Here is a 25,269-nt window from a genome sequence, read left to right as displayed (position 1 = left end):
CCTCTGTTAAAGGGTAGCATCTATACTTTTTTAAGTGAAACTGCAGGTTTTGTGAATTTGGGATCCAGATAGTTTGTTTAGAGGAAAAAATCTCAACCACTTTCTTGAATGTTTTTGCTTATTGCTGAAGTTTAGATACTTTTATTTGCACAGTAATTATATGTATATCACTGATTTCTGTTGTTATTTTTAGGGGCCTAGCAGGATATTAGTTCTTGGGGAAATAGAAGCTTTTGTTTTCCTGTGTATTTCAGAATATGAGGAGTAGAAAAGCATTTGTGTCAGGTTTTCAGTCACTACTGTGTTTTTTGAGACTAAGACATGTAATATTCCATACCACATAAAAATTTAGGGCTTACTGAGAAGAATTCGTGCACTGTTTTACGTGCACTTCCTCTTCCCTGTTTTACAAGAAGAGAAGATGGAGTGGAGTAGAGATGGTTGCAACCTTACCTCAGTGCTCCTTGTCTGCTTTTGATAGTCAGAAGAACTGAGTTTTGAGTTTACATAGTGGAATGTCTCCAAAGATGAGGAGAATCAGACAAAGATAGAGGGCTCTGATGAACAAGAAAGAACACCTGCTGATTTTATTTCACTGCCAAGCCAATCTGGTAGTTGCCAGAGAGATTTATCTTTTGACCTTTATTTTTCAACTTTTCTATCAGCATCATAACTGAAATCTCATACACTGTAACATTGTAATCTCTTGCTCACCACTGAGGGTTTCTTTTTTTTTTCTGACTTCAGCAGAATACTTCTAGCAGCATCTTACAGCTCTCAGTAGTCAACTGCAGTCTGACTTGGCCAGCTTGGGTGTAACGATGTTATAGCACTTGTGGGAACTGGGTATGAAGCAGTGCAGGGATTGTGGAAGATATAGTCTGTTTTTGACCTCAGTGAGGAGAAAGCCTGAGCAGTGAATGAGACTGCTGAGGAAAAACACAGCTACTGTTAACCTCCTCTGTCATTCCTAGCCAAGGAGCAGCTTGCTAGCTAGGCAGGACTTTGTAACATCTTCATTGGTTTCAGCATACAAGTTGATCTATTTAATATCTTTCATTCCCCTATTCACTATTTGGAAATGATTTACCTGATAGGAGAAGACTATACCAGTCCTTTTCAACTTGTGCAGAAATGGAGGGAAGAACTGAAAATGTGATCAGTAAGATAAATATTTGCCAGTGAATGATTCCAGGTGCTGAGCACATAGATACAGGCACAGCTTCTGTGTTGCTGGCATCTTTATCATTTGTAATTTTTCCGAAGACTTGCTGTTTGATCACAGAATAATTTAGGTTGGCAGAGACGTGTGGAAGTTACCTGACCCAACCTCCTGCTGCAAGCAGATCATACTAGATCAGATTGCTCATGGCCGTGTCCAGTTGAGTTTCAAATATCTCTTTGGACAACTTGTCTCAGTGTTTGACAATTCTGAGAAAGTTGTAATGTTGTTGGAATTTCCCATCTTTTTGTCTCGTGTTCATTGCCTTGTATATTGTTTTCTATCTAGCTCTGAGAAGCATTCAACTTCATCTTCTCAGTGTTTCCACTGTGTGGCTGAAAACGCCAAAAGTGCACCTTCCCCATAGTCATTTCCTGTTAGGACTGAAAAACCCATGTCATTCAGTTTCTGTTTCTATATTACCTAATCCATCATTAAGATTTTCCCCTGGGCTTGCTCTGGTGTGTTGAAACCTTTCTTTTACTGGAATCCCCATACTAGCTGTGGTATGCTAATACAGTCTCACAAGTTGCTGTACAGAGACTCAGTGCCATTGACCTAAAGGCTATGCTGTTGCTAATGCCACAATCATTTTAAGCTCAATCTTTATCAAAGGCTTTAGTTGGAGGAAATTGTTTCAGAATTAGCTACTGAATTATTTAACTTGCTATATCATCAGCTAATTTTCTGATGATGGAGGATAGAATGGAGCATCCTGAGGTGGAAGGGGCCTTCATTGAATCCAGCTCCATGTAAAGCATGTAAGAAGTTGTATTGAAGATTGTTTTGGGTATCACACTTAAAATATTTGATTGTTTTTGTTCTTTACCCTTAAGTGGAGACTTGACCAGTAGGTTGGCCTTTCTTACTGGCTCTGCTAAGTAGATAACTGATGTTTATTGGGTCCCTCAGACTTGGAGCCAGAGGACTCATCCATTAGGCACATTCTGTGACAGTAAGTATACAGACATTGTCTGGAGTAGTGGAAAAAAAACCACCACTGTAAACAATTCTGAAACCTCTCTGTGGTATTTGGTAAAGATATGTCTACGTGCATCATATGAATGATCTCTGTTAACCTCCAGGTACATCAGTCATTGTTGGTTTGCTTACAGATTAAGGTGATCTGTGTCTTTCTAATATATTTTCCTTACAAGGATGTATATGTATGCAAACTTGAAAGCAGTCTCATCACACCCATGAAATAAGTGTTCATTGATTATGAAATTACAAACACTGAAAATTCATTTTAAATGTTCAGCAGTAAATCAGGCCAAAAATAGGTTTCAAGGCCTACACACTTTTCTTTTGTTGTTGTTGTTGCATATGTTTTAAAAACTTCTGATTAACAACAAATTGTGATAGGACAAGGGGGAATGGTTTTAGACTGAGACATGGGAGGTTTAGGTTAGACATTAGGAGGAAGTTTTTCCACTCAGAGGGTGATGGTGCACTGGAATAGGTTGCCTAAGGAGGCTGTGGATGCCCCATCCCTGGAGGCATTCAAGGCCAGGCTGGATGTGGCTCTGGGCAGCCTGGTCTGGTGGTTGGTGACCCTTCACATAGCAGAGGGCTGAAACTAAGTGATCGTTGTGGTCCTTTTCAACCCAGGCCATTCTATGGTTCTATGACTCTATGAAATGTAAAAATAAAATCTTGTGGATTTTAAACACTGCTATTGATTTTTTTTTTTTAATCATCTGTGTTCTTTATAGATTTGAGTTTGTGAACAGGAAGTAATTTCCAGCAGTCTTAGCTTAGTTTGGTTATCTTTATTGCACAATTATTTATTACATGTGTTTTAAAGTCCTCGTGCTGTAGCTTGTAAAGTATTCCTAGCACCTAAATTCTTGACTTTTAAGCCATCTCAAGCTGAGTTATATTTGCTATATCTGTAGTTTATATATTTATAGCTTAGTCTTTAGAATTTAATCTGAACACTTTTGAATTTAACATTTGATTGATTTGCCATTCATGAGGTCTGCCAGTAGTGTATTTATATCTCTCATGTTGCTTAGAATAATACAATATAACCTTGAGATGAGAAGAGGTCTGTGTGGGACTTGTTCTAGAAACATCCCTGTGAGATTATTTCCCATTTGCAGTTAGCAGCTGAGATCTTTCTGTTAACCAGTTTGAATCCACATCAATTTTTATGCAATGTATTGAACGTGCTTTTTCAGAAATCTTATGAACACAGGTGTTGAATATCAGATGTGTAACTTCGTAGGAAATGGCCATTGGCAAGGCCTGCCTTCTGCAGAAGCAGTGTTGATTGCATTTTAATTTTGCAGTGTCTCTGGATTCTCTATCAAGTATCCCCCATCTGAGCTTCTCAGTATGCTGGTTTTGTTTTCTTTTGTTTCTAAGAGCAGGTGTGTAGTGCTGCTGGGGCTGCACTGACAAAACCTAATTTTTGAATCAACGACTGTTTTGGGTTGGAAGGGCCCTTGAAGATGATCCAACCCCCTGCTATAGGAAGGGACACCTCCCTCTAGACCAGGTTGCTCAAAGCCTCATCCAGCCTGGCCTTGAATGCTTCCAGGAAGAGGACATCCGCAGCCTCTCTGGGCAAACTGTCCCCAAGTCTTACCACCCTTATGCAAATATTTGACTCTGACTCTTCTTGCCAAGTGCTGTGGAAGTGTTATGTAAGACTTTTCCCTTTTGGTTTTTGTTTTTCAATTTCAATGATAAAAACTGCATTTCAAAATGAAATTTATGACCTCCGTGCATTTTATTCTTTTCTTCTTAGGCATCTTAAAAATCCTAGTTTGTAATCTCATTACATCCTAGTTTGTAATCTCATGTTTTTCTGACTGTTTTGCTAAAATAATCAGTTCTATCTTCCTCCTCCTGTTCTTCAGAACATTAAGTGTTGGTCTACTTTTAACTTAAATTGTTCTGCTGTATACTGTATTATCTAGATTGTTTTGTTTTTCCTTGGTGTAGGTGTACAGAATGATAAATTACTAGGCTTTGATGTAAAAGCAATTTCTACGCTTTTTCTATGAGGGTGGATTAATTTGTATAGTATTGTGAAAAGTGCTTTAACTTTCAGTGTCCTGCTGGAAGAAGCTTGATTCGCTAATGGAGAATGATCTGAGAATGTTACTTTTTTTTTTTTTTTTTTTTTTTTTGCTTTAATAAAGGTTTAAATAGATTCTCAAGTGAATACTTAAGTAATAGGAAGCTGCCTGATGTAAAAGTCTTGAGGCTTTTTTTGCCACATACATCTGCATTTTAAGAACTAGTGCAAAGTTTTTTTTCCAACTGTCTTGTTCTTGGTCTAACACAGAAAGCCACTAATAACCAGTGATCTTTTAAAACTGAAAAAAAAAAAAAAATCCATTTGAATTAGGTATGAGCTTACGCTCACCCTGCAGACAGTTTAGGTAGAGCATTTAGTGCAGTACTTATTCCAAAATGTCCTGTATGGGCCTGTTGTTTGATATCTGAACTGCACTTCTGTATAACTGTATACACTGTGTGGGTTTTGCACATGGAATTTGGAGCACTGTATTTCTAACTTGCTGTGGACTGTGTATCTCAATAAGGAGTATGTGAAGAAAACTGATTGTGAGTGGTTACTTGAAAATTTCTGGTTGGTTCATTGCCTTGCAATGTGACAGGAATGGTGGTTGGTGCAGATGCAGGAAAAAATAATAGTGGAATGAAGTCTTCATGACAGCAAAGGCAGTGTTTCTGGAAGTGTGTGCCACGCTCAGGAAGATGACCCATGTTCAAGTACCTCTGGCAATTGAAAGGAAGATTGCTGTGAAAAGTTGTCAAACTCTAACCCTGAGTATTCTGCTATCTTATTTCCTTAACATACCAGGAGAACTGATATGTTTTTCTGTTACACTTCAGTTTAAGGATTGTCTTGAATGCTTTCTTGCTGTCACTTCTGGGTAATATGAAGTGTAACCTGTGACCTTTTTCATAGGGTTTTGCTGAGAAACCTCTGCTAGTAGACCAGATATGTTTTTAGGACTAAGATTTCACATGATGCTTTTAGCTTTTGAAGTAATTAATTGGCAACTCATGCATCTGTCTTGCTTGAGAGGCTGTTGAATGGCAGTAGAATATGAACTTGATCAGGCAATGGCAAGATGCAATATTCTATCAGTTTGGAGGCTGGCTACTGCTTTATTTTTTTTCCTGCTTTATCCTCCAGTGCATTTTTAAGAGATGAGCATAAGAAAGAGACAGCTGGGATATTATGGTAGGATAAGGTGTTCTGGTTTATTGCAGACCATCTATGCCATTCAGGAGAGCTGAACTATGAAAGGTACATTGGCATAGAACTTTATTCTCCAACAGAAGAGCCTCTTGTTGGAGGGTGTCAGGGAGAGGTTAAACTGTGGCTGTGGAAGATTTAAGTATGACTGTGGATTCTGTAGTAGAAACTGAGCCCTGCCTGTCTTTCTTGTGAGGAATTCTTTGGTACAGCTGCTACACAACTGCTGGAGTGTTTGTAATCTTTGTAACTAATTTTTGGCTAGGATCCCGTGAGCTGGCACAAAGAGGGTAAAAAGTGCAAAGAAAGGAAGTCGTTGCATTTTGTGTATGTATTTGGGTAGAAATGAATGGTGGCTTGTCAAGCAAATGGACAAGGAATGCAAGGTGTTGGGCTGGGCTTCCCTGATATATTCATTTAGACATGACAAGGCTAGATCTTCCTCTCAGCAAGAGCAATTTAGGCCAAAGCTGACAGCAGGCTTTGCCTGATTGTTTTGGGAATTCTGACTGTATTTTCATGATGCCTACTTCATGGAGAAATGCCTTTTCTAGCTTTGCCTGTCACAAATGTCTGGTGTGTTTATTTTCATTTTTCTCCTTTTCCTCAAGAGAAGCAAGTTTTCCTTCGAAAAAGAAAGCTTGTAGATGCTTTTGCCGAAAATCTTTTTAATCAAGGTTTATGTTTGCAATCTTACCTGGGTTAGAATAAAGCTTCCCATAGGAATCGAAGGCAGTTATGACCGTCTTGTCTTTCCTGTGGACTTGTTTCAAGGTCTTAATCTTAATTCTGTACTTAATACTTAGCATCAGGTTACTAAAGCTATAATGGTAACATGTTGGAGTAGATTTTTTTTTTTTTTTTAAATATTCTTTCTTATGACTTGTGGAATAAATCTTTCAGCCATGGCAGAAGCAATTCTGGAGAATAGGTTTGCTGCCTGTTCAGTGTCCACAGTTTCCATTGCTATTTGTGTACTATTTATTTGTGTAGCAGCTGAAGAGTTTTCAGCCAGTGTGCTTTGGTAGCAGTGAGGAAGAAAAAAAAATCCCAAGGCTGGTAAATGTGTAAGCAGAAGAAAAAACATTAAGCTTTCTTAAGAAAGAAAGACAAGAAAGTTGAGATCCTACTTTCAGTATCAGCCAAACTCGTTTTTTGTTGCTTATTTCATTTTATTTTTTGTGGCTGTAAGGTTTTGACACAAGTTAACAATCTCAGTAGTTGAGTAACTTTTACACAAGTGAATTCTCATGTGTCAAAACATCCGCTGTTTGGTCTCCATGAAAGTTCAGCAAGCATTGATGAGCACCAGTGGGTGCCATTTTTTCCACATGGAGCAACTCAGTCCTACACCTTTGCTTCATAAATACTTCCATGTCAGACACCATTCTGTCAGACTGCCCCTCAGCTGCCATCTGTCACATGGCAATAGAATGTAACTGGATGTTATTGGTGGGAAGGTTCAGCCTCAGCCTCTACTGCCATATCACCAACATCTGCCTCTGGCATTGTGAGCCCTTTTTTGTGTCATGCCATTGGTGCTGGGTCATCAGATCTAGTATGTTTACTTATTTCCTCCAAAATCTCAGAGCATTTTGGTTACAGTGGATTACTAGTTCCAGCAAGCCAAATATCTGCTGTACAAATGGGTGCTTCAAATAGTTGAAATGGTTGATGTTAAAATCGTTGAGGGATGATCATATGGTCCTTGTTGCTCCGATGATTAAAAGTCTTTCTGCAAAATGATTTTTTACATTGGTTTTTGAGCTCTTTGAGTCCTGGATACGCATTTGCTTACTCATATATAAATGCAGCCCCTTTTCCAACTGACTTGCTTTCTGTTTAGGACTGACAATTTTATTGAGGTCAGGTTTGGGACTTTGAATGCAAAGCTGAGACAAATATTTCCTGTTGTTGCTATGAGTGAGTGTCATAGTCGCTTTGAATGCTGATTTAGTCATGCTTAATGCCTAAAATGGATACTTTAACGCTTGATAATTAGATATAATATTTTATGATTGGCAGTGATCAGTGATTTATAACGGTTGCATAATGAAACAACAGTTAGGAGTGAATGAGTAGCAGTACACTTTACTTGACAGCTGTGTTAACTAATGGTTAAAAAGGGAGATAGTTCTGTGGGACTGAAGAATTTACAGACTTTTTTGTCCTATGTTTTTCTGATGTATGTATTAATGTGTATCCTGGATATTTGAGATGGATGGATGCATCTGCACATGAAAACTTAAGTTAAATTCAATTAGTTCCCTGCACTGTCATTTGCTTTTTGTAAGCTAAAGTGAAAGTGTCATATGAAACACATTGACTTTCTATAATTTTATCTTATAAATAGGCCTGTCACTGAATTTATTTTGTTCTTGTTTTACTGCTGTTAAATTTTACTCTTTGAGGATCTTCATTCTGGAGTATTAATATTCACTAGCTATGAATTCAGACCTAGTAGCAAACAGTTGAGCACACTGTAAGTGGATGTTAAAAAAGTTTTGAAATAACTTTATTTTAATTGAAATCAAAATTGCTTTTTGTTTTCTCAGCAAATACATATCTCTTCATGGTGCAAGCTCGTGGTATAATGCTGAGGGAAAATGTAAAAACAATAGGACACATGATCAGATTGTATACGAACAAAAATACAACACTGAATGGAACAGGTAAGAAAATTTCTTATTTAATTTCATTTCTATAAGATTTTTTGGGGGTGAGTAGGGGGAGACCTACACAAACAAACCTTGATGTCATAGCTTGACTATTAAAACCTAGAAGCATATCTAGTTTTTCAGTGACCGTGGAGAAGGCCAAAGAATTAATGTTTATCAGTTCATTTTAACAGTGAAAATGTCATAGCTGTAACACAGAGATTGCAAGTGAATTACTGGCATTGTGATAGAATGGTTTTTCATCACGCTGTAAGGAATTTTGTATTTGCAAAGTCAGTGGTGTCAACTGTGTGATACAAAATCATTGAATTACTTAGATTTTTTTCACCGGTCGTTCCCTCTTTTTAAGATTATCCCGAAGGAAACAATTCTAGTGACTGTGTTGCTCAAACAACAATGTATCTTCCAGAAAACTTCACTTACTCTCCTTACCAGGCTTGTCCAGAGAAACTGCCTTACATGAGTAAGTTTAAAACTGTTCTTAATCTTATGTAGTCAATTGGATTGTACTTAAAAGTGTAATGTAATTATTTTAATAAAAAAAAAAAATTAATACTAAATATTTTAGTTTTCCTACTTTGGGGATGTAATAAAAAGTTCCAACAGCATCAAACATAAAGAATCAGAGAAACAGAGTGATGTTTATGTTGATATAAAAATACATATAAGCATTATAAGTATTTCTAAGGAAACTTTCAAGGAATCTGTTAGTTGCCTGTTGTATGCTTTGTAGAGTTAGACCTGCCATCATAATTGAAATTAATAAATATTTTTCTTCTATATAGGAGGCCTTATTGATGTAAATATGAGTGAAATTAGTTTTGATGAAATTCAGCAACTATTTTCAAAAGACTTAGACATCAAGCCAGGAGGACACTGGAAGCCCAAAGACTGTAAGCCACGATGGAAGGTGAGGTGTTTCTTTGCTTTTTTTTTTTTTTCTTGTTTGAATTCAATTGCAAGTACTCAGTCTTCTATTGGTATGGTTTTTATTATATATAAATTAAAGTGTGTGTATTGTGCTCAGAGACTAAAGCTTGTTGAAAAACATGAAATGGATTGTCATGAGCTGTAATCAAACACTTTGTTATGTAGCCATAAACTTGTCCTATGTGTATGTTGCTTGAAGTGTAACTAGAAGCAAATTATCATAAAATGAAAATTACATTCAACTTTTACTTAAAGATACTTTCTTCTCACTTCAGCTGCTTGATCAAAATTCGAACTTGCTTTCTTAATGGAAATGACATATTTTAGAACACTGAGCTAATTTTTTATGTACAATGGTAGAACAGTTAATCTGTATTAAATAAAGCATAATTAAGAAATATTAACAAAATAATTTTACATAATAATGTTTGAAGGTGGCGATCATCATTCCTTTCCGTAATCGTCACGAGCATCTTCCCATTTTCTTCCGGCACCTGATACCGATGTTGCAGAAGCAGCGGCTGGAATTCGCCTTCTATGTTGTTGAACAGGTAACAACATTGGCTTGAAAAATGAATCCTTAGGATTCCTTCCTAAAGGAGATCTGACTTTTTTTTACCAAGATTTAGATGAATCAGAAATTTAAAAATTGTCACGCTTGATGTTATGCTTGCTCTGGGCAACCTGTGGGTGTCCCTGTTCATTGCTGAGGAGTTGGACTAGATGACCTTTACAGGTCCCTTCTAGTTCTAAGGATTCTATGATTCTATGTTCTAATTCTTTGAGTGAAAAAGCAATGTTCAGCTTCGTCCTAAGGATTAGCCTGTGTTGCTTTTTTTTTCCCCAAGTACAGGCTAGTATTTTGTAGAGATAATATAACCCATCTTCTTGGAATCTATTGTCATTTTAAGTTTTCAAGCTTAAAAAACCAAACAACAAACAACAACAAAAAAACAACACCCACATTTGTTTTATGGGGAGAGGTTTGGAAATGATCATTTAGAGAAGGCCATTTTACAATATGTACTTGATGAAATCCATTCAAAGCCACTAGCTTTAATGTGTATGCTATCTGGTTAATAGAAGTGAAATATAATGGCAGTGTTGATAGTACAGCATTACTAACTAGCTAGAGACTGAGACTCTTCAGAAGCAGTGAGGAATGGACATAGAGGGGAAAAAAACAATCAGCCAACAGAGTGTCTGCAAGTCACAGTGAAGGAACAAAGTAGTTGAGATTAATGGAAGAATCTGTGCTGTCGTTGGCTTTAATAGATAAGTAGATCTCTAAAGAAATTACTGGGTTTCTCATGGCTTACCTTATGTGGCATTTTCAGGTGGCAATTGGAAAAGTAGCAAAGGAAAAGATCAACAATTGTCATTAAATCATGTGGAATGCATTTGCTTTATGAATCAGTCTTATTAGTTATATTGTCTCATTTGTTCAAAATAGAAATACGAAGATTTAAATTTTGAAATTAAAAGAACTTGAATCTAATTTCATTAAAATTTCTCAGAAACTGGAATTAAGTTCTAAGGTGATAATTATAATTAATATGATTAATTATAATTACATACATAATAACAAAAGCTTCACATACTTCAGGTAACTGATAACATCGTGCTATACTGACAAATGCTGTAAGTTGCTAGTGCTGTTAAGTTTTGTGCAAGATGGAAAGCTGTTTCAGACTGCTAAACCACAAAGTACAGTTGATAATGTTAACCAGAGCCATTGCTCTGTTTAACTACAGAAATAACAGGCATCAACAAGTGAATACTTGTTTTTTCTTTTTGTGTGGAATATAGTGTGTTTCTCTGGTGTTGAAAGTATGTCTCTTTCTTCCTTGCTTGCTGTTTGAAGACAGGTACACAACCTTTTAATCGTGCAATGCTCTTTAACGTTGGCTTCAAGGAGGCTATGAAGGATGTTGTCTGGGACTGCATAATATTTCATGATGTGGATCACTTACCTGAAAATGACCGCAATTATTATGGATGTGGAGAAATGCCACGTCATTTTGCAGCAAAGCTGGATAAATACATGTACATGTAAGTAATTAGCTTTATCCATGTTTCTGGGTCTTTAAGAAACATTCTTGAAGCGTATATCATTCTTTCAAAGTAAATCCAATGGATGAACATTGTTTCAGATTTTCTGTTTCATTAAAACAGACTTCACTGTAGCAGGTACTGAGTGAAGAATGTGTCTATAAATCATGCAAGTTAATATTGATTCTTGATTATTATTATTATTTTTTTTAATAGTGAGGAAATATTTTGAGGACTGGAAATCCCGTTGCACAAGTCTCCTGGTGTATATCTATTGCATTATATAGGAATATTGGCTGCTTTTGTTGGTCAGCTGCGTATTACTTAATAATTATGAGCTAGTGCTTAGTGTATGCTTACTGTAAAAAAAAAAAAAAAATACATACCTGTACATCTATATATACCTTTGATTTAAAAAAATTTACTTTCTAAAACCTGGAAATCTAAATTTTTCATTATTAAGTAGATAAGTATTTTACTATAGTTGAATATATACTATTAAACTGATCCTTTTCAACTTTTAACCATTCCATAGAATACAGCTGAGAATTAAAATTACTGAATTGATGCTTTACTGATTTCTGATTTATTATAATTGTTTTTCCATTGCTTTTTTTAAATAAGTGTTTTTTTTCTTCTTGGTTGAGTAGTTTGAAAGATAATTGGAAGGTTTCATTTCATACTTTCAGCTTTGGATCTAAATCAGCCATCTGAAATATATGATAGACTTATGTTACAAATTTGAGCTATAGCTACAGATTTGAGACATAAATTTAAGTGTGAGGGTAGCTTTCATGCATAGAATAGAATCATAGAATCACAGATTCACCAAGGGTGGAAAAGACCTAAAAGATCATCCAGTCCAACCGTTCACCTATTCCAATAGCTCCCACTAAACCATGTCCCCCAACACAACATCCAGCCTTTCCTTGAACACCCCCAGGGTCGATACCTCCCTGGGCAGAAATCTGATGCAAATCTAATGCTGCTGTAAACATTTTATGTGACTTCAATGTGTATTAATGCCAGTGATCTGTGAGTCAGTTTATCTTAGCAGATGCATTCTGCTTCTGTACATGTCCTCAGTTATGGATTCTTTGTGTTTTATTGAGGAGTATTTCTCAATAAGAGGACTATTTACCTAAGTCCAGATAAGAATATGAAATTTGTTTGTCTTTTTCAGACTTCCGTACAATGAGTTCTTTGGTGGTGTAAGTGGCCTGACAGTGGAACAATTCAAGAAGATTAATGGATTTCCAAATGCCTTCTGGGGATGGGGTGGAGAAGATGATGATCTTTGGAACAGGTGAACGTTCAATACTTACTGTATCTTTTTGATTGTTCGACAGTCTCCAATGTCTGTGAACAATCAAAATTTGTTTTAGATTGATAAATTCTGTTGTTTTAAGGAATAAAAAGAATGAGTATGACATTCTTTTTTTTTTTTTTTTTCTTTTTTGTTTTTTTCTTGGCCTTATTGGTTTGTGTATATAACAGACTTTTAAGAGAGAGATCTTTTAACACACAATAGATATAACAACAGATAATAGTATTACGTATATTAGTCTCATTCCTCCTAGTCCTTTGTGTGTAGCTTTTTACTTTTAATATGTCTCTACTGCTAGCATTACAGAATAACATGTTACAGGCTGTAGAGAAAGGATGAATTTCAGCTAAATTTAATATCTTAAGAACTGTGAGTGGTAATTTTGGCCCTACAGATGGTCACAAATTGGATAATGGACAGCAGCGTTTGCCATGTTACTAACTGCTCACAGTAAACAACTGTAAATTCCAGTGGACTTCTTAAAACATGAGTTCTTATACAGAGGGGGGTATTTTAAAAGAAGAATTTGTTTTTCTCCTTTCCCTGCTATTCTCATATTTTTCATCCTGTTGTGCCTTAAACATACAATGATTAATGTTCCCTACTTAATTAGTTTTTGACAGCATTATTATTTAAGACAGAAGGGATTTTCTTAAGGGAGAGAATGTCAGTGAATGCGAAGACTGAGCTTTAAAATGGTTAATGCACAGTTTTCACTTTTGCTGTAACTTAAAAAAACAAAGGTATTTTTGATATTTTGTTTATTGCACTTTAGGGTTCACTATGCTGGATACAATGTAACAAGACCAGAGGGAGATTTAGGGAAATACAAATCCATTCCTCATCATCACAGAGGTGAAGTCCAGTTTTTAGGAAGGTAAGAAAAACTAAAAACTAATCAAACACTGCAGCTAATGATGTAAAGATTTTCTTACATATATCTTCTTCATGCACAAATAAGCAGTCAGTGCTTGTAAGTGTTGCTCCCTCTTCAGTGCTGAATTCCATGTCTTTTAAATGTATGTGTTTTGTTCAGGTATTTTTTTTTTTTTTTTAAACTAAGTTTGTGTGTCAGGAGATGTTATTATCTTTGATGCAGAAAATCATAGTTCCTTTATAGTTTGGACACTAGTGTTGGAAGAGCTTTACTACTTTGCTGATTTAGATATTCTGCATAAGGAAGCAGAACAGCTGGGGATGATGATTTGTGTGAAAACAGACTTCAGGGTTGTTTTCTTCTATTATATATCATTGTATTCTGAGATGAAGGTCGTCTTGTTTCCTGGTCGTGTGGACTTCAGCTTTCTGTTTTGTGGTTCCTTTCTCATGCAGAACACTCTGGCTACCCTAGACTAGAATAGCAACCAGAATGTAGCACATAAGCTGCATCTTCAAGTTGTAACGTGAAGCACAAAATATAGGGTTTCTGGTATGTTTGCAAATAACTAGAAATCCTGCTCAGTTTTGCTATCAGTGGATGTCTTTTTTTTTTTTTTTTTTTTTCCTTTTTTGGGAGCATCATTCATTAAAAGTAATGAATAAAGCTGAAAATGGTCATATACAGTAGATATGAGTAAATACGTGCTATAAAAATATATGCTAAAATGTACATGTCAGTAACCAATGAGGAAAAAATGCTTTTTAATCTGCAATTTAGATGTTTGCGAATGCAGGAATCTAAAGTATGAAATGTAAAGAAATTCAGACATCTTAAATGTATGCTGATGCACAGTGAAGGCATCTAGATCATATCTCCACAGTGAGTTATCTAGCACAGAATAGTGAAGAAACTGAATGTCTCTTTAAAAAGAAATTTAGTTTGGAATTACAAAAAGTACATGGATTGCCCCAAAAGCAAAGCCACAATTTCCATAAAAACTACAACAGATACAAAGAGCACAATAGCACTGTGATAGAGCAGATTCTCAGCTAATAACCACTATTTTCCAACATAGTTGCTGCCATTAACTATGCATTTTTGCCAGCAATGAACAAGAGCCCCGTGTACCACACTCATAAAAATCTCCTCAACCATTTGAAACATGGCTTGTGTCTGTCACTGCTGGCAGTGCTGAAGTGCACCAACCTAACTGTGCTCACATCCACTGTTTGGTCACTGGAAGTGTTCAGAAAACATGAATGAATGTCAAGGAGCGTCAATCTTTCTGCATGGTTGAATTCAATTCCATGCACACTTCCATGTCAGATACCATTTTGTTGGTCTGCCCTTCCTCTACCATTGCCACATGGCAATAAAATGTATTGGCATGGAAGGTTCAACCTCTGCTACCATACCACCAACATCCACCTCTGATCTTGTTATATGGTCTCGAGATCAGCTTGTATGCATAAACGAAGTCAAAGTGTTTGGGGGGGGGGGAAGCCCAAGTGGCAGCTTTTGAACTTTAGGTAAATCAGTGATTTTAAAAAACTGAAAGATAGTTTCAGAGTTAAAGGTGGTAGTCTTCCATACTGATGTGACTGTTACTGTATCATGCCTAACATAAATTGAATGGTTTCCTGCAAATCTTTCTCATGTTCTCTTCTTCCGACTCTCTCTACAGATATAAACTTCTGAGGTATTCCAGAGAACGTCAGTATATTGATGGGTTGAACAATTTAGTATACACTCCTAAAATACTTGTCAGTAGATTGTATAAAAATGTAACTGTTAATCTTATGCCAGAACTTGCTCCTATTAGAGACTATTGATGGAAATGGTGTGGCAAGCTATCCTAGTGGAGTAAACTTTTAATGCACTGGAAGGTATTAATAGACACTGAAGACACTGTAAAACAAAAAACACATCTTAGAATTAGGGGGTTTTGTCCTTTTGATGATGCATATTTGGGATGAGAAGTAAAGTGATTGTATTCGCCATGCATTCTGTTCAGAAAGAAAAGCCAGCAGCTACCACTCAGATGTTTACAGCATGAGACTACTGTTCAAGCCTTCGTTCTCCATATTCTCTATCTTAACCACTCAGCTAAATAAACTGCAGAAAACAGACTTGCTAGTTTCACTGGAAGTAGAGACATTCTTCTTCCAGGACTTCTTTTATACTAAATTGCTCCCACTCTGCCCTCCTGTATTTAAATGAATGCTTTTGTTCCTTTTTAAAATGTGTTTTGTAAATATGTGATGTAAATTAATGTGTGTACGTTGCTTTTAAATTGCTCAATACTTTATGCTCCAGTATGTATTTGAGTGTGTTCTTGTTTGAATTCTATAGGAATGTTTTTATTAGCATGAAACAACAAGTGTGAAATGTAAGTATCCTTAAAAAAGGTTATACCTTATGTGAAATGAAGGAAATATTAATTGTTGGCCAGCTATGACTGTAAACTGTTATACTAGTTTTGAGCTGTAGGCCTCCTGCATATCTATATAGAAGAATCAATTTCGTATATGAACTTTCTCAAAAGAAAGCTATTAATTTTATTTATTGCCAGCAAAATTATACCCTGCCTGCCATCTAAATCATATTTATATGCCTATTGCATGCGTATTATGGAAAATCTTGCAGTTGTTACATTCTATGATCTACAGGAACTCTTAAATGTTTCCACGTGTGCCACTAGTGTCAATGTCAGGGATTTTAATGCTAAAACAATGTGTCTGGGTGCATACAGTATTTTGGTATTGTCTTTTTTTTTTTTAATACTATTGAAAAGCACTTTTATTCCTCCAAAATCAGAAGAGCCAAAAATGTGTCTTCATTGGAAGAATATTAAAGTTAGATTTTAAAGAAAATAAGAAAACATAGTTCTAATGCTTGCAGTGTGGGATTTTCAGGAACATGGTGTGGGTCAAACTGTTCCACTTACAACTGCATAAGTGCAACTGAAATTAAGCTAAGTGCTTTTTAAATTTCCACCTATAATATATTAATCAATATAGCTATTGAAGGGCCTATTCTAGTACAGTGCTGAATGCTTTTATGATGCACTGAGTATCCTCAAGTCTATGACTTCAGATGAGATTGAGGTTGCACAGTTCCACTAAGAATTGGTCCTGTCTGTTTCTCTATTTTTGTGGTGTAAAATGTATGAGTAACTAGCCTCTCTCCTTGGCTTAGAATGAAAAACATTATTTTCCTATTATCTGTTTGTTTGTAATGTTAAGCTACTTATAAGTAACTCAATGCTAAGAATTTTTTCCTTTTTTTTTTTTTTTTTTTTACATTCTTCTTTTAGCAGTAAGGAAAAGGACTGAATCATTTATTTTCTATGTTAATGCAAATATAGTCTAAGCTCTCCTGAACTGTTTTGTCTGTCGCAGTTATTCAATTCTTTTAGGAACCAAAGACTGACTTCTCCTCCTGTAAAGAATGGAAAGCAGTATAGGATTGTTTATCCATAGAGCGTTCTGTAAGAGTATAGACAAAAAATACTAACTCATTACTATGTGTTGGTTTCCTGAATTGCTGCCACAAATAGTGTGGTGCTATGTATATTTTGTTTGCCATAAACACTTTTTATTTTCCTTGACATCCCAGCAGTAAATCTTACTCTTAGTCATTCTTAGGTAAAGTTAGGATTTTGCTTAGACATCCCGAATGTTTTGTAGAAATGTAGTGATTTAATTGTAGTACTTGAGAACAATTATAAGGGATAAACCTTATGGGAATTACCCTGAAATCTACCAGTTTATCTAATATGCATTAGCAATGATGTGGTCCAAGATAATGAAAAGTACAAAGTGAACAGAACATCTTTTCAAAAGTTAGATCACCTCCTGATATATTTTTATAACTGAGTGTATAGGATATTCTGAAGCACATGGATAAAGGGAGGTAATTAATATATCAACATATTTATGTAAAAAACATGATCAACAGCATCTTCAAAATAAAGTTGGTCTTATTTCGTAACGGACTAATAGAATTCTTTAAGAACTGTTGAATAAACCTTAAATTGTCGTAATTTTGAAGTGATTTCTGGTTTTCAGTACAAAGTTCACCTATGATTCAACACGTATGATTACCAAACATCTTTGGTATTGTAGGTCTGTACTGTTTTCTGAACCATGCTTTTGTGCCCGTTCGATAGGCATTCTGTGAAATGTGCGATTTTTAACCATTCAAGTGCATATATATATATATGCATGGTTACATATATACATAGTATGTTACACATTTGCTGTGGCTGAACTAACATAACTTCACAGCTGTAAGTGATTAATCATGTCTGGTCTTAGGAAAAATATAATTTTAAACCGGGATGTGAGTGGATTATGACATATAGCAGAGTTCTTGAAAAGTTTGCATTTTGGTGCCCCAAAGTGATGGATGTTACTTGATGAAACGTTAACTAACACTCCTCTCTAAATAACTTCGATCACTTTGTTGAGAAGTTTTCAAAGGTGCCATCTTAAATTACATCAAAATAATGTTTGTATACCATCTGCTTGAGCTCAGTACTATTCTGTACTTAATTTTAACCTAGACAGTGCCTTCAAACAAAATAAATGTGGTGCAGAACTAAGAATTCTGTACGTTCCTTTTGATATTTTTCATAGTTCTTGTAAAACATGGGGGGAGGCCAAGCACATTGCTGATGAGGCAAATAAAGAGCATCTTCAAGGAGTTAATTTGGAGGGGGGAGAAAGAAATTATTTTTACAAGGTTCTGAAGGTCTTGCAGTTGAGAATAAAGATTTTATGGAAATATTAAAGGTTGAATCTGCTTCATATACTCAGATGCTCTTCAGTGCATTTTCCACAATATAAAACTAAATAGGAGAATATAAAATATAAAATCCATTTCAAAATAGAGGCTATATTGAAAAATGTACAAAATTTCCTTTTTTTTTTTTTTTTCAGATCTTGCCAGTCTATTTTTCTATTATGTTTACTAATGACTGTGTTGAAGTGGATTGCTAATGAGCCAGTTAATTTAAAATATTATGACTACCCACTGCTTATCAGCAAGAGGAAGTGTACTTAAGATTATTTTATTTGTAGAGGTATGTAAGATAGGCTTAATGAAAAATGCACTGAAACATATGCTGGGAATTTCCTGTGTACTATCATCTTGTTGGTTTTTTTTTTTCTGTTGTTCATGAGAATGTTTGTACTTTTTTATCATTGTCTTTTATGAAATATAACATTCTAAAGAGTGTGTTGGTTTCGTTATTCTTAGGCTTTCTGGAGAGGTGTTTTGATGATAAAGTGCTGATTTTTTTCTAGTGCATAACTTCTTGAAATAACAGGAAGAGGAAGGGGAAATCGGGCAGCCAATGAATCAGACTAGGCTGTGGTAGGGTGACTTTTGTTAATTCTCCTAATAGCTCTTCTCTGCTCTTTAAGAGTAATTTTCCTTGTACATGATTTACAATAGTGTGAAAAACATGAATGAATCCTATCTCTTGGCTGACTTTCTCAGGAACAAGCAGTTGTCCTTTGTACCTTTTCCTTTCATCTTAGAGTTATTATTAATGTCTGAATACTAGAAGTATGTAATTTTTGGAGTACTTAAACTGAAGCCAAAGGTATTTGCAGAACTCTATGGATCTTTTGAGAATCCACAAATAACTTCAAGTGTGTTTAATGATTTTAATGTTCTGCAATAGTAGATAAGAATTCTCTTGAAAGTGTTATCAGCTATATTTAGGAGTGGGAAAGGAGGCTTTTTGAGTTTGTGTAGAATCTTTGCATACTCTTATTTACCCTGTTGTCACTCAAAAGCTACTTCTATGTGTGGCCCCATGTGATTTCATCCACAGTGGGCTTTAATAATAAGATATAGATGATGGCACGTAGTGGTTTACGTTTCCCATGTGCTCACTTACCTTTCAGGTTTATTTTGTTCACTTTCTTTCTGAGGAATGTAGCTTATTAACTTCACAGAAGACTTTGGTCAGTACATTCTTTTATAAACTTAATGTGTTTCTCTGAATGCTTTTATTCACAAGAGTGATTGAAAGCAAAGTCAATACATCTTCCTAAAGTTAACAAAAGGAATAAACAACTTGACATTTGCTGTTAGTGATTTACTCTGGGAAGTGCTATGTAAATTCTAAAACCGTTACCGAAGTCAGAAACTATTTGTAGAGTTTATGGAAACTTTAATTTACACATCTAAAGCCTTATGCTTAATGTCGAGTTTCTATTCCACCGGCTCACTGACTACTGCTGTAGTTGAGTAAGAAAAGGGACTGAGGACAGTAGCGATGAAGTAATGTCGAAAACCAACGTCGTTAGCTGTGAATACCACCTAGAAAAAGAAACAAATGCAGGACAAATGAGAAGTGATCTCTAGACACAAGCCTAGACGTAGGTGAAACCATTGTGGTTGTCTGTCTACTGTGAGCTTCCGCAAGACTTTGGAAATATCTTCTCTTCTTGTAATGTGGTCAGTATTCGTCACACGTTTCCACTGTTTGAGAAACTTTTGTTAAAAGCATAAATGTAACTTAAAGAATATTCTTTATAATTATTAAACATTTATGATCTAAATTGAGTTTTCTTTGTTGATACTGGTAAATGACAAGATTTTTTTTCCTTTAAGAGCTAGGTTGAACATTTTACCTCTCTTTTTTTGGTTGCTTTCTTAAAGTTTAAAGTATATTTTGTATAGTATATTTTTTAAAATTTAAAGTATATTTTCAAGTATCTGAACAGTTTTGTTCTTACAAAGTCCTAAATATTGAGAAACAAAATTAAACAGTATTACAGCAAATATATTCAGTCAAAAATATGAAGCAAAGCAATCCTACTTGAGTTTCTAGTAGTTTCAGGACTGCATTAGTCCTTTGGCCACGACCTTGTGTAGGAGAGTTATTTACAACAGCCCCTTTAACATCTCCTTCACCTGCTCATCTCCTTTTCTTCAATTCCTCCTTTTAGACTAGTTGACTATTTTGTGCTGGGAGAAGATAGGAGTTAGAGAATGTAAACATTTAGAACAGTTCATTAACACTGTGATGCTTTTGTTCCTTTCATCATTAACTGAAAAAAAATGCTTGTGAAAATTGAAACAGTTTATAATAAAAATTCATACATATTTGAAAGTGAACTGAAGAAAATGCGATCCCTACAAAGGCTTATTCTTAAGAAAGGAAGCTCTTTCACTCTCTATTAAATGTATATCTATATTCCAGACTGGAAATTAACGTTATGATATATAATCATAACTTGCATGTTATAAATCTTACATCTCTTTCATTTCTGTTATCGCAGAAAGAAAGATTGCCCAGTATTAACATTCACTGTCATCTACTCATTTTAGGGAAGCCAAAACAAAGCTTGATCTGGGTGGTTGCTACCTTTTCTCCAAAGAGTTGTGGAGTAGATGTTTGAGCAGCAATTGCAAACCATACAGCTATTGGTGCTTACTGATCTGTCATAGTACAGATCTGCTGTGGTCATTGCAGTGTAGCAACATGTGAAGGAGCTGATACTATCAAGGGGAAGAGGACAGTCTCCCAGGAGTCCCAAACAGTGGAATTGGTTGATACCTGATTTGGACAACTTTTACCTAGCTAGTTTTTCTGTCAGAAAAAGTCATAGGCTTCAGCAGAAGCAGAAGAATGGAAAACCTCTTCGTAAGTAATGCATCTAAGAGCTCATTGAGAGTAGTGGGGGAGCTGGTAACTATGTTCTGTCATGAACAAGTTACCAGAATGTTTTGAGACTGCAAATTTTAAATGTTAATGCTAAAGCATTTTAAAGCAAAAGGTTCAACATGTGTAATTATTAATTGAATCCTAGATGTATAATGCATCTTTATTCTTTGCAACTGACATACAGAATAAAATAAGTACTTACATCAGCATGCAGATGGAAGGGATTCAAACCTAGTTTCTTCCAGTAAGAGGCTGTATCAAGCTCAATCTTATATATCCCTGTTACAAATTGTTCTTTAGTTGTAAGCTCTTGAAGCACTCCGTTTTCATTGGTTTGTCTGTGTGATGGCAGAAGAATGCACTTTAATATTTCAATCAAAACCCAATAAAAATTCAGCTTTTTAGCAATTGCACTTAAGTGATGTTGCGTAGCTTAAGTAATGTTGTGAGTACTTCCTTTGATCTGTAATGACTTCTGTCCATCTGTATTATGGATGTCTTACAGATCTTATCGTGACATTTCTTGCTTCCACAATCAAAACAGCTTGTGGCTGCCTGCCATGTCACAACTGCGTGGCCTTGAGATGAGCCAAATGTTGGTATAATTGTTCATAGGCTCTTGGCAGTGTGTTGGAGTTGATTAAATGAAGTCACAGGGAAACATTGCTGTAAGCAATGCAAAAGCTCTGTGATGCACTTAGCTATGTGAGTAGGGTCAACTCCTGATTTTTCCATAGTTGTTTCTCTTATTTAAATATGTTGAGTTGTTTTATCAATATAAGTATTAATTAATCACCAATTTTAAACATGAAATCTACTATTGGAAATGATTGTAGGTCAGCCAACAGTGTGGTATTTCAGAATTCTTTGTTGTTTTTGCTGATCAGCTGTTTTCTATCCTCATACAACAGATGATATTTGAATTAAAGGTGCTATTGGTGTTACCCTGGAGTATAGAGCTGGCTTGAAACTGTACACCTTGGAACACCAGCCAAACTGGGATGCCAGAAACAATATTGAATGCTGTCTCTCAAACATACCTCTTGGTTGAAATCTATTTCTGTGAAATAAGTTTTATGAAACTACGTTTTTCACTGAGTAGGTTATCCACAAATAAGTTCTGGTAAGTGCCTGCTTTGAGTAGTCACAGACCACTGTATCATGTTCCAGCTGCCAAATCTTTTTTTTCATTCCATGCAGAAAAAAGAATAGAATGTTATTTGTGCCATGGTCCACTGTTACTTAGATTTTGTATTTCTGTGTAGCTTATAGATATGAAGTTATTTGCTTCTTGAGAGATGCTCCTTAGTCAGTTCACAGATTTTTTTTTTTTGTCCTTGTCATAGCTTGATTACTTTTAGATAAGTGTTTAATAAGCTTTCTCAGGTAAAACCCAACATGTATTTAGTTGAGAATAGTTATTTTTGAATCCCTTCCTAACATTCCATTATTTATAGACAGTCAGGACTGGAGAAATTGACTTAGTACTACTGCAGCTTTCCATACACCTTTGTTTCAACAGCGTGTTTTAAGGCTCTGATTAACATCTAGCTGCTCAGCTCTGTATCTTCAAATTACGCAGCTGAGCTCAGACTTGAAAGTAACTAAGATGAACATCTTAATGGAAAATTACATACATTTCCAGTGACAGAATATGTTTGAACCTACTTTATTTGTGAAAGGCAAATTATTTAACAAGGACAACGTGAATAGATAAAGTTCTTTTTCCCCTACTTGTGCAAATATGCATGACCTTCACTGTAGCTATGTTTGTTAAGGGCACATATGAGAGCCATGTTGCTTCTTCCAGCCCACTGCTCTATTACACCAGAGTCACATATGTACAATTTCTTGTGAGCTGTCTACAAATGCATCTGTGCCTGGTATACTTCCTGCAGTATGTTGGCTTTTGCACGCATGAGCCCTGTGTCACCTTTTTATAGGTAGAATGTACCATTAACAGAGTCCTGGGAAGAAAGTCTCAGGTGGGACTTTGCAAATATCTTGGATTTTCTCATGTTGGCCGATTACTTTTCCTTGAAATAAAGGAGGCTATCAATTATTATGTGGTATACGTTTAAAAAAATTGCATGTTTTCTTTCTAATGCTGTACTGTTGTAGCAAATGAAAGCCCATCTGAAAAGAAGAGAAATAACAAAGGTAGAATTCTCAATCACAGTCTTAGTCTCAAACAAAAAGAGTCTGTTTGACTCCTCTGGTAATAATGCAGCACTTCATTGGTGGGTATTAAAAAGAAATACGAGGCTTTGTAATAAAATTACATTATAAAACTGTTTTGGTAGTTGAAACTGTACTGTTAAAAGACAACCTGCAGCAAATAAAATGTAATTAATTCAATAGTGTGTCTTCTCCCTGATTAAAAGTTTGTTAGAAACTCTTGTCTTTCCCATTGCCTTTCCCTTCTCTCACTTCATACTTCGGTATGACTTACTGTGAATTTAACAGTTCCCAAGATCCATCTGCAGATGCTTTATATAACTTAACTGGAACATTTGGAGCTGGACTTCCTCGGACTGAATCCAGAATTCTTACAACAAGAGGATGCTTGGAATCAGAAGAGCCCTTCAGGTAGGGAGAGAGAATTGTTTATATTGTAAGAAAGGTAAGAAATGGGACATAATAAAGCAATAAGGAGTCTTGTTCTTTAGCTTTACAGTCTTCTCGACAAGATTACTGTGTACTCAGAAATACAGCCTGAAGGTTACTTGAGGCTGGAGACAGTGGACCCAAGGAGGAGGATATCAGCAGGTGTAGAGAGTCAAGGAGTTGTGTGCAATATATAGACACAGCGGTTGTGTGTGAAAATGCCTTTTTGTTTTCCCTTGGGGATGGCTCACATACGCATCATTCACAGCATAATTTTTAACCAAATTGTGACCCAGACACTAAATAATTAAATCATCAAAAGTAGCAAAAATGTTAAAAAATTAGGCAACTTTTCCTCTATGTTTTGGAGTATTTGCCCTCTATGTTTTGCAGTTTGAGCAGAACTCTCTGAATTTGTTGGCTTCTGATCTAGTCATCTTACTGAAGAATTATCTTAATTCAGCTGTGAACTTGAACTGTCTTCCCTAATGCCAAAAAGGATCAGATTTTTTGTCCCCTGGCAGTTATGCATGGGGTAGAAGAGAAACTTTTTTATTTTCGACTATGGGATGGTGATAATTTCCCTCCCGTCACATCACAAGGCATGTTGTTTATGCTGTTTTTACATTCTCAAAAGGAAAGTTGAATCAAGGCTTTATCTTTCCATTCCCTAATTCTATAAGTGAAAAGTGAGAAAATAAAGCTATGTAGAAGGTGCTAATCAGAGGTCCACTTAGAATAGAGATCATTGATCTCCATTTAATCATTGGAAAATGAATCATGATGTAGATGGTAAAAATTGAGCCCTCTCATACGTCCCCTCTTTCATTCTATGCTGCACTGAATATCCCACGGATCAGGAGTCCCACTGTGTCAGATGTGTATCAGAATGTATCTATACCACCATCCATATGATAGAGTTGGTTTGCGTCAGTGAGTGTTGGCATCCCTTCTTTCCTGCATGGCAGCAGTAAGAGAAAGAACAAGAAAATACATTACTCCAGCGTGGATTCTCCTCAGCCAATGCAACTAAAACTAATGAGGGAGGAAGTGCTGGATACCACAGAGAATGCTAGGACTGCAAAACTTGCTTGAACTGCCTTGAAATCCCTTGTGACCTTGTTCATTATGTTATAAGGGCTATAGTTCCTTTTTGAGAAGCCCAAGGCCTTTGCGTAGTGACTAAGGTATTTTTTTCTCTTTCTTTTCTAACATGTTTTTTTCATGTAGTTGCTGAGTCTGATAGCAAGTGCTACTTCTCTAATCAGAAAGCTCTCTGTTGAGGAGAAAGAAGGACCAGAAAAAGTGCAGTAAGAGAGAACTATAGTCAGTAATACAAAAAAAAAAAAATTGAAGTAATTGCAATAAAATGGAATATACTATTTTTTCTCTTACGCTAATTGTAGTATTTAAGAGAGAGATTAAAAAAAAAAAAAGAAAAAGAAACAGAGGCTGGAACTACATCAATATGAAGGACTTCAACTTCAATCCTAAGACACTTACCTGCGGTGTAGCTTCAGAGAAAAATGCCAGACCAGCTAAGAAAACAAGAAATACAGAGCGAAAAGCCATTGTGGCTATCACTAGGAATTCTCAATGGCAGCAAGTAGAAACTAATGAGATCTGTGATTTTTATATCAAGGCCT

General features: G+C 35.7%; 2 protein-coding genes across 2 annotated transcripts in view; one reads left to right on the top strand and one right to left on the bottom strand.

The window, feature by feature from the left end:
* The window catches only part of B4GALT6 (beta-1,4-galactosyltransferase 6), a 22,482-nt gene extending 2,942 nt beyond the window's left edge, over nucleotides 1-19,540 (top strand). Inside the window, exons 2-9 of the mRNA XM_052703779.1 lie at nucleotides 8,018-8,134; nucleotides 8,490-8,603; nucleotides 8,926-9,050; nucleotides 9,505-9,621; nucleotides 10,935-11,122; nucleotides 12,306-12,428; nucleotides 13,225-13,326; nucleotides 15,014-19,540. Of these exons, the coding sequence (XP_052559739.1) occupies nucleotides 8,018-8,134; nucleotides 8,490-8,603; nucleotides 8,926-9,050; nucleotides 9,505-9,621; nucleotides 10,935-11,122; nucleotides 12,306-12,428; nucleotides 13,225-13,326; nucleotides 15,014-15,161 (1,034 nt within the window). The 3' untranslated portion in view covers nucleotides 15,162-19,540. The remainder of the gene's footprint in view (nucleotides 1-8,017; nucleotides 8,135-8,489; nucleotides 8,604-8,925; nucleotides 9,051-9,504; nucleotides 9,622-10,934; nucleotides 11,123-12,305; nucleotides 12,429-13,224; nucleotides 13,327-15,013) is intronic.
* LOC128090953 (transthyretin-like) lies at nucleotides 19,334-25,269 on the bottom strand. Its single transcript, XM_052703780.1, has 4 exons — nucleotides 25,127-25,269; nucleotides 23,469-23,599; nucleotides 21,219-21,354; nucleotides 19,334-19,665 (listed from the first exon to the last, which is right to left on the bottom strand). Exons 1-4 carry the CDS (start codon nucleotides 25,193-25,195, stop codon nucleotides 19,558-19,560), a joined length of 444 nt encoding a protein of 147 aa, XP_052559740.1. The 5' UTR covers nucleotides 25,196-25,269; the 3' UTR covers nucleotides 19,334-19,557.

This window comes from Tympanuchus pallidicinctus, unplaced genomic scaffold, assembly GCF_026119805.1.
Source record: "Tympanuchus pallidicinctus isolate F22 unplaced genomic scaffold, pur_lepc_1.0 scaffold5, whole genome shotgun sequence".
Lineage (NCBI taxonomy): Eukaryota > Metazoa > Chordata > Aves > Galliformes > Phasianidae > Tympanuchus > Tympanuchus pallidicinctus.
Note: the sequence above shows the minus strand (reverse complement) of the source record. Positions and strands in the feature narration are given on the sequence as shown.

Excerpts from the sequence above, each read along its gene's own strand:
- LOC128090953 (XM_052703780.1), bottom strand. The coding sequence starts at position 25,195 with ATGGCTTTTCGCTCTGTATTTCTTGTTTTCTTAGCTGGTCTGGCATTT. Across the intron at positions 21,355-23,468 it reads TGGGAACTGTTAAATTCACA|ACAAACCAATGAAAACGGAG; the intron begins GTAAGTCATACC and ends GCCATCACACAG. Across the intron at positions 19,666-21,218 it reads CCTTCCATCTGCATGCTGAT|GTGGTATTCACAGCTAACGA; the intron begins GTAAGTACTTAT and ends TTCTTTTTCTAG.